The sequence below is a fragment of the Acytostelium subglobosum genome, assembly GCF_000787575.1.
Source record: "Acytostelium subglobosum LB1 DNA, scaffold: scaffold9, whole genome shotgun sequence".
In the NCBI taxonomy this organism is placed as follows: Eukaryota; Evosea; class Eumycetozoa; order Acytosteliales; family Acytosteliaceae; genus Acytostelium; species Acytostelium subglobosum.
In genome coordinates, this window is record NW_012236524.1 from 932,288 (window position 1) to 940,671 (window position 8,384).

Genomic DNA, 8,384 nt, shown 5'->3' on the forward strand with positions numbered 1-8,384 from the left:
AAATCCTCCATCTCATCATTCATTGTGACAATCATCTCACACTCTCCCTTCATCCACCTTTGATCCATCCACACCCTTCATTTCATCCATACTTTGAAGCCAACATTCATTCTTATTCATTCATTCATTAAGTACTTCATACTATCTACAGTAATAACATAATATCAATCATCACTTCCATCCAACAACATCCATAATCAATCCAATCAATCAACCAAACAATCAAACAAACAGATAATGTCGACTTCGACGACAAGTACTGCGTCAACAAGTAGTACCGGAGGAGGACAGAGTATTGCCACGAGTGGCAAGTCTCCATCGGGAAGACATTTGAATGGAGGTGTTGGAATTCAACAGCAACAGAGTATGGGTGGCAGCGCTGGAAGTCCTGCATCGGGCTCCCCCGCATCACAGCCAGTCCCAGTGTCTGTGATGGCCACCTCCTCATCGCCATCCACTGGCCTAAAGAATGGCGGATCGCCAGCCACACCAAACGGCGCAAACGGTGTAAATCATAATCATATTAATAATAATAATAACCTGGAAGACAGCGCCTCATCCAGCAGCAACAATAACAATGCCTCTAGCATCAAGGCGGCTGGAGGCGGAGTGAGCAGCGAGCGATTGCGCATTGACTACAAGTTTGATGAGTATGAGGACCAGTTCTTTGCCAAGGCAATCATCAACGATCCGCTCAAGATCTCGTTGATCCCCGACCTGCTGTCGGTGCGCTCAGTGCCACGCGACACCAAGATCGCCGGCCAGAACATCCCGGGCGACCTCATCTTTAACAAGCTGTCGGTGGGCGTGCAAGAGTCGATCAATATCTTCAAGCAGGAGTGGACGATCATCACCAGGGACGCAATGCCCACGCCGGCCGCCGGTCTCAACCAGCTCAAGCCGCTCTCCTTCCAGCTGTACGAGGAGAACGACGACTTTGAGACGGGCACTCCAGCCGAATCCGTCAAAGACCTCAATCAAGAGATTGTCCAATCATCTGGCTCACAACTCTTTGACCCCAAGATCATCGACACGCTCAAGACCGCTCGTGCTCCCCTCTTCCAAACATTCTTTAGCGATGAATCATCCACCATCGATCCACCTCGCATTGGCAAGCCATTTGAAGATCCACAGTAAGTTTAAACAATCAATCAATCAATCATTCAATGGAACTATTCCACTCACTCATTCACTCAATCTTTCAATTCAGGTTCTTCCAATTCCAGGTTGAGTGCAGTGAGTTCAGGACAGTGATTGGTGACATTGAGCCATTCTTTGGCCGAATGTTCCTCTTTGATGCCAATGCTGAGCCCAAACATCAAATAGTTAGCGAGGTCTTCCACTTTGATTTTGGTACACATCAAAACCTTTTGCCTAAATCAGTATGTTGCCCTCGACTCGTCCAATCACAGCTGGTCCACCATCCACTAACTCACTCCCAATCAATCAATCAATCATTGTCCAATAACTAGACTGATGTCGAACCACCAGCAAAGATTAGAAAGGCAGTGTTCTCTGTTGTAAAACCATCGATACATGTCTATTTGATCATTTGCTTTGATAAGGTGATGAGAGGTGATCCAGAGGAGACGACAAAGATATACTTCAACTTGCCAGGCAAGCCAAAGGAGATATCAAAGTTCCAACAGGAGGTGGACTCTAGTCTGCCCCGTCTAGGCCACTTCCGCCAGCCCTTTGTCTGGGGCAGCGTCGAGCTCTTTGACAAGGACGAGAAGTTCAACTTCAGTCTCCCAGAGCAGATCCACAAGGTCGCCAACCTTACCAGGATCAAAGGCGAGCTCTATAACTTTGTAACAAAACCCGAGGTAAGTGATTGATCAGGGGGGGGTTAGATATGCGCGGATATAGCATGTGATCACTAACATGCCTCACTCACTCACTCAATCAATCAATCAATCAATCAATCAATCAATATCGGCAACATGTAGAAGAAGCTGATAAACTGGTGCGAATGTAACTTGAAGTTTAGCTTGCTGAATGAGTCATCTTCACCATTGATGGTGTCACAGACGATGATGACAAACACGACTACAGGATCAACACCAAGCCCATCGACTTCGCCAGCATCCAGCAATCAATCACTGGGCCGCATCGACCATTTGCTGCGCCCAGTCTACCAGCAGGCACCAACGCCACTGATTCGCGAGGTCTATCCGATCCACAACGCTGCCGAGCAGATCGATATGAACATCAGCTACAGCAACGTGTTGTACTTCTATCCCAAGTCGGTAAACCTCACCAACTTCAAGAGCGACAAGGGCAGCAGCGCACGCAACATCTTCTTGGAGATCAAGTTGCTGGAGGACGACACCAACGTCAACAACTCTGGCATGAAGGCTGTGTTTGGCACGTCGACGTCGCCGTTGCTGACGCGCCGCTTCTACACGACAGTCGTGTACCACAACAAGAAGCCCGAGTTCACTGACGAGATCAAGATCAATCTGCCGTCGCATCTGACTCCCAACCACCACCTGCTCGTCACCTTCTACCATCTGGGCTGTCGCCCATCCAAGAAGAACGAGAAGCCTGAGGTGTGTCTGGGTCACTGCGCCATTAGGTTGTTTGAGGAGGACAAGGTCATCGCTGACGGCAAGTACCGCAAGCCTGTGGCCACAGTCTTCCCACCCAAGTACCTGGACATGGAGCTGAAGGAGCAGACCAACTCCAAGATGTGGGTCGACAACAAGAAGCCCATCTTCAAGTTCCGCACTCGCGTCCTCTCCACAGTGTACCCACAAGACCCCGTGCTGGCCATCATTCTCAAGGATGGAGCCGAGGGCGATCACAACCTTCTGATCGAGACATTCAAGAGGGTGAGCGAGGTGCCCAACCCGCTCAAGCTGCGCTTCTTCCCCGTGCTGGCACGAATCATCTTCAAGTGCATCGTGTCGCTGTCCAAAGAGCTTCAGAAGCACGCACTGATCGCGCTCATCACCATTGTGGATGCCGTCAGCAAAGAGATGAAGGCTGAGGAGCGTCTGACATCATTCGCCACCTACATCCACAACAACAGCTCTTCGAGCAACACTCTTCACGAGTCCCTTGTCCTCACCTGGATCCAACTTCTCGAGTCCAAAGACGAGAAGTCAGTCCTCTCACTCCAATACGCCTGGTTCCTATTCGCCGTCATCAAGAAGTCAATGATCATTGATATCGAGATCAAAGGATTGTTGAGTATGTATATACATTGGGATCATTCCAGCCTCGCTCAATCACTCACTTACTCACTTACTCAATCACTCCGTCAAACAAATAGAGAATGGACGTAATAGAAGCAACAGGTTCTCAGAGGAGTATCTGCAGAAGTTCAAGACATTGTTTGAGTTGCTCTTGATTCAATTGAAGCAGGTGTACAGCAAGAGTATCATTGCCAAGTCTTTCATCACCAGTGTAGCATACTTTATCAACGATATGATGGACATCATGAACAGAGGATTCCTATTCCGTCTGGTATGTATTGATATTGATTGATCTGAACAATGGGCCATCACTAACCATTCATTCGACCAATCCAATCCACACATAGATCAACTCATATGTCACTGGACTCGATTGTTCCAACACAGTAATGGAGATGGTCAACCTGAAGTACACATTCCTCAAGGTGCTGGCGTCATCAGACTCATTCATTGCACTCAATCTTCCAACATCTTACCAATTCCCCAACATTGTAGACTGTTACCAACACTTCTAGTTCGTATCCATTCACTCAATCAATCACTCCAACTCACTCAACTAACTCTCTTCATTCCCTACTTGTAGCAAGAAGCATTACTTGATTGGATTGATATTGCAAGAGGTTGCGAGTTCAGTTGGTGCAGCAGAGAAGGAGATGCGTTTGAAGGCCATTTCATCACTCAAGGAGATTATGGCACGCTTCGACACTAGCTCATACTTCAACACGCCACAGATACGTGAGAGGATTGCTTCACTCTACTTCCCCTACGTCCTCATCGTCATTGACAACTTTGAGTTGATCTCCAAGTTTGACAAGGTCGAGACCAAGAACTGGCTGGCTTGCTTCATCTACGTCGTCAAGAACCTGATCAACAGCAGCACAAACATCATCGCCGATTGGTGGAAGAAGGAGGTGCAAAAGAAGAAAATCGTCACCTTCTTCAACATCCTCTCGACCTGCGCCAACATGTTTGACTACATGGAGCTGTCCAAGGAGGTGGTCGAGAGCAGCAGCAGCACGGATAAGCCCGACTCGTCGGCAGTGGACTCGCCCAAGGGCAAGGGCAAGGTCTCTATCAAGAAGGCCAAGGGCAACCCCGAGGCTACCAAGATGATGTTGGAGCAGTACACAAACAACCTGTCGGGCAAGAGTGAGCGCTCCATCTCGGTGACCCACTCGTCCGACCGTCTCACTCAGACACCTGGCGGCATGCGCGCCTTTAGTAACTCGCTGCCCATGCTCAATGTTGAGCCGGCCATCACGGCTGAGGTGATGGAGGTCATGGCTGGAAACCTGGCACACGAGGTCTCCATGACGATACTGAACTGCATCATTATCTACATCAAGGAGTTCAAGGACGAGCTGCACAGCCTGAGCAAGCCTCTGCCTGCCAACTCTCTGTTGCAGAAGCCGTCAGACAAGCAGACCGTGACACTCGAGCGACTGTTTAAGAGTCTCATCGTGTTGATCAAGAAGGAGCAGTCGCACGCCTTCATCAAGGTGGCGTTCCAATCGATCGCATCCATACTCACCGAGTTCAAGACAGCAGTGTTCAAGAACAACAACTCGATCTGCGCCGACTTGACTCCAGAGGTCTTCAAGTACTTCTCCAAGAACCACGCACCCAATCGCCAGGCTGCCGCCACACTGGCCTTCCTGATGATCCTGAACAACCTGAAGGAGTGCGGTCAGTTCTCTCGTATGAAGCTGCAATCCACAGTGTCCATCTCCAAGATCGTAAGCGACAGCACTCTGACCGACTTTGAGTACCTATTCGCTTGTCTCGAGTCCATCACCAAGTTTGTCAAGCAGTACTGCAACAACAACTTGCTGAGGAGTAGTGCACCATCCTTCACCAACTCCGCGGCATCCGGACCAGCCTCCTCGCCCACCAAGGTCAACCCGCTGCTCAAGTCCTCCCCTGTACAGCCCGTCAGTCAGCCATCGGCACCCCGTCAGCAGGCGCCCATCAGCCAGCAAATCGAGGAGCTGCGCGATCGTCTGTTTGGCGTGATCAAGAACAGCGTCAAGATCAAGCAGCACGACTATGATCCCGAGATGAAGGCCGACCTCTTCCACCAGATGTCCAACACCTTCTCCGAGAGTCCCGATCTGCGCATCACCTGGCTCAAGAGTTTGGCCAACTTCCTTCACCAGACACAGAACTGGGAGGAGGCCGCCCAGACCTACATCATCACAGCGGCCCTCGTCTGTGGCTATCTCAAGCAGCTGAAGCGTTTCCCCAAGAACCTGGCTGTGGACTTCTCCAACGTGTCGCCAAACATCACCTCCGACCTGATCCTGCCGGACTCTTCGTTGCTCGAGGCGGTCGAGGGTGAAGTGTGCCAGCTGGTCGACTTCACTGAGCCAGGCTTCATCGCTCTGCTCAAGGATGCCATCCAGGAGCTCAAGAGAGGTTCATTCTTTGAGTCCTGTGTTGAGACCTACCAGCTGTTGCTGCCAACCTTCCAGAAGAACAGAGAGTGGAAGCGCCAGTACGAGTGTTACTCAGAGCTGGTCATGCTTTGCAACCAGATGATTTCAGAGAGCACGATCAATCAACGTCTGTTTGCCAACTACTACCGTGTGGCGTTCTACGGCGAGAGTCTGATACCCGAGATGCACAACAAGGAGTACATCTACAAGGAGTTGAACTTTGTGCGTCTGTCCGAGCTGTCCGATCGTCTGCAGAAGCAGTATGGCACCAAGTTTGGCGAGGACAAGATCCACCTTTTGCCCAACAACAAGCCCGTGGACAAGGGCTCGCTCAATCCACAGCACATCTACTTCCAGATCGTCTCTGTCGATCCATACCTGCTGCCCGAGGAGCTAAAGGAGCGTGTATCCACCTTTGACCAAAACACCAATCTGAGTGAGTATCATCATCCAGAGTGTTACCGCGTGGCGTGGACAATCCAACCAACTAACATGACTTTCTCACGACTATACAGATAAGTTCATCTTTGAGGTACCATTCACCAAGTCTGGCAAGGCTCACAGTGAGAATATTACAGAGCAGTGGAAGAGGAAGACTGTGCTGACGACAGAGGCATACTTCCCATACCTGAAGAAGCGATTGTTGATTGTAAAGAAGGAGGAGATTGAGTTGACGCCAATCGAAGCATCGTATGAGATCATCCAGAAGAAGACACAGGCACTGCGCGCAGAGCTCAAGTCTGCGCTGCCCAACACCAAGACACTCCAGATCAATCTGCAGGGTTCATTGCTGCTGCAGGTGAATGCCGGCCCACTGGCCATCGCCAGCTCGTTCCTGGGCGGCACGGACTTTGAGAAGTACAACGCCGAGCACTACACCAAGCTGCAAGAGTCCTACAAGGAGTTCACCAATGCTCTGGCATTCTCTCTCAAGCTCAACAAGAACTTAACCAAGGCCGAAGACACCAATGGACTGGAGTTGCAGGCACAGTTGGAGAAGGGCTACAAGGAGTTCCGTGACAAGATCAAGCAGTATGTCAATCTAGATCAGACCGAGGATCAGAACAACAACTAGTTCGCCATTCATACATACATACACCTATCCTATCCTTTTCTATAACAACCTAATGTATTTAATAAAGCATAACCCTATAGCTAAGCTATAATGGACATGAATGTCCCAAGATGTGTTAGTAATTTTTTGGCGGCAGTAAGTTTGGGAGTGTGGCACACACTGAGGAAGAAGCTAAAAGACATCAACGATGCCATACGTAATCATAGTTAAGTTGATACGGTATGGCATTGGTGAGGGCAGTGAGCTTCATCGGTGTTGCACTGAAATAGTATATGTATATATTATATTGTGATGATGTAAGGTGAGAGGTGAACGGTTGGGCATGAGAAAAGTGAACAGAACCAACACATGGCTATGTTGTTGCAGCAAATGAGTAGAAGAGATAACAGGTTGGTATGAATGAATGGAAGATCGCGAGTTGTGCGTATGAGTAGGTGGATGGGGGACCAGAGGCACAACATCAACATCGACACACCAACAACAGCTTACCAGCAACAGACTTCAACGTTGACATGTCCACGCTCTAGACTTGTGCCCAGTGCTCACTGGACGTCCACACGTCAACGCCAATGCTCCACAGAGAGGCTCGAGCCAGCCACATTCGTGACCAGCGGGCCGTCGATCCATGTGCACTGACGGACCAGGACCTGTACAATGACGTGCTCTGTCCAAGCCATGTCTCTGACCTCTGTTTTAGTTGAAGCTGCGCACAAAAGAGAGGTGTAAAAAGCGCGAGGATAACAGCGCAGTAGATGTTGTTGTGTCTGAATGGTTGGTTCAGGGTCAACGATTGGCCGTTGTCCGCATACGGGCGGACAGAGTCCTTAACTAGAGAATGGGGTAGGGTAAGGGTAGATGTTGGAAGTGACTATGCAAGTAACAGTCGCGTCACTGGCAGTGAGCTGTAGTTGAGGGCACATGAATTGTGACTCGTCACATGATTGTTGATAACAATGTCTATCTATCTCTATCTGTTGTTGTTATTACTGTTGTTGTTTGTTGTTGTAGTTGTATGCTTATGTTGATTGTTTGTTGTACATTGATCGGAAGCCAAGCCCTAGACGTCAGTCACAACAAGTCTTTGGCGACTACCAATCGAATCCACTACCAACTTGCTATCGGCTCTCTCCTCTCCCTCAATCTTTGACAACAAGACAACTCATAGTCATCTGACACAAGTTCATGTCACCAACGCTGTTACACAACACGGAACAACCAAATATATATATATATAACATATTTATAACAATGTAGATGATGAAGTACTGCAAAAGTAAAATGATTCCAAATCCTTGTTCACTTCAGGGTTATTCACAACTTGCCACCACCTGCCAGAGTCATGATCTTTGTGGTTAATACTCAACCTTGTTCACTTTGGTCTCGAGACCATGGAATGATTGCCATCCTCATTGGTGTGTCTCTTCCACGTTTCTTGAGAGATGCTTGTCTATCCTTGTATTGTGTGAATATTGATTGAATAGAAGATGGTTGAATTGTAGCCACACCCTTTACACCCACCTGAGGTATTCGGAATTTCAGGGGGTAATTTCTCTGTGGGGATGTTTGTGCGTGAATGATGAAGGTTACAGGTCTGAGATAGTTGTAGACCTGATTCATTTAATTAATTTCCCAAATAATTAAACAAACAGATAATATTGTTGTTCTATAGATCAT

At 48.7% G+C, this 8,384-nt stretch overlaps 1 protein-coding gene across 1 annotated transcript; it reads left to right on the forward strand.

Moving 5' to 3' along the window:
* Positions 1-237: 237 nt before the first annotated feature.
* SAMD00019534_052900 (hypothetical protein) lies at positions 238-6,710 on the forward strand (the record flags this gene model as incomplete). Its single annotated transcript, XM_012899761.1, has 8 exons — positions 238-1,133; positions 1,211-1,382; positions 1,473-1,826; positions 1,950-3,195; positions 3,278-3,471; positions 3,548-3,714; positions 3,784-6,071; positions 6,151-6,710. 8 exons carry the CDS (start codon positions 238-240, stop codon positions 6,708-6,710), a joined length of 5,877 nt encoding a protein of 1,958 aa, XP_012755215.1.
* Between the last annotated feature and the right edge of the window lie 1,674 nt (positions 6,711-8,384).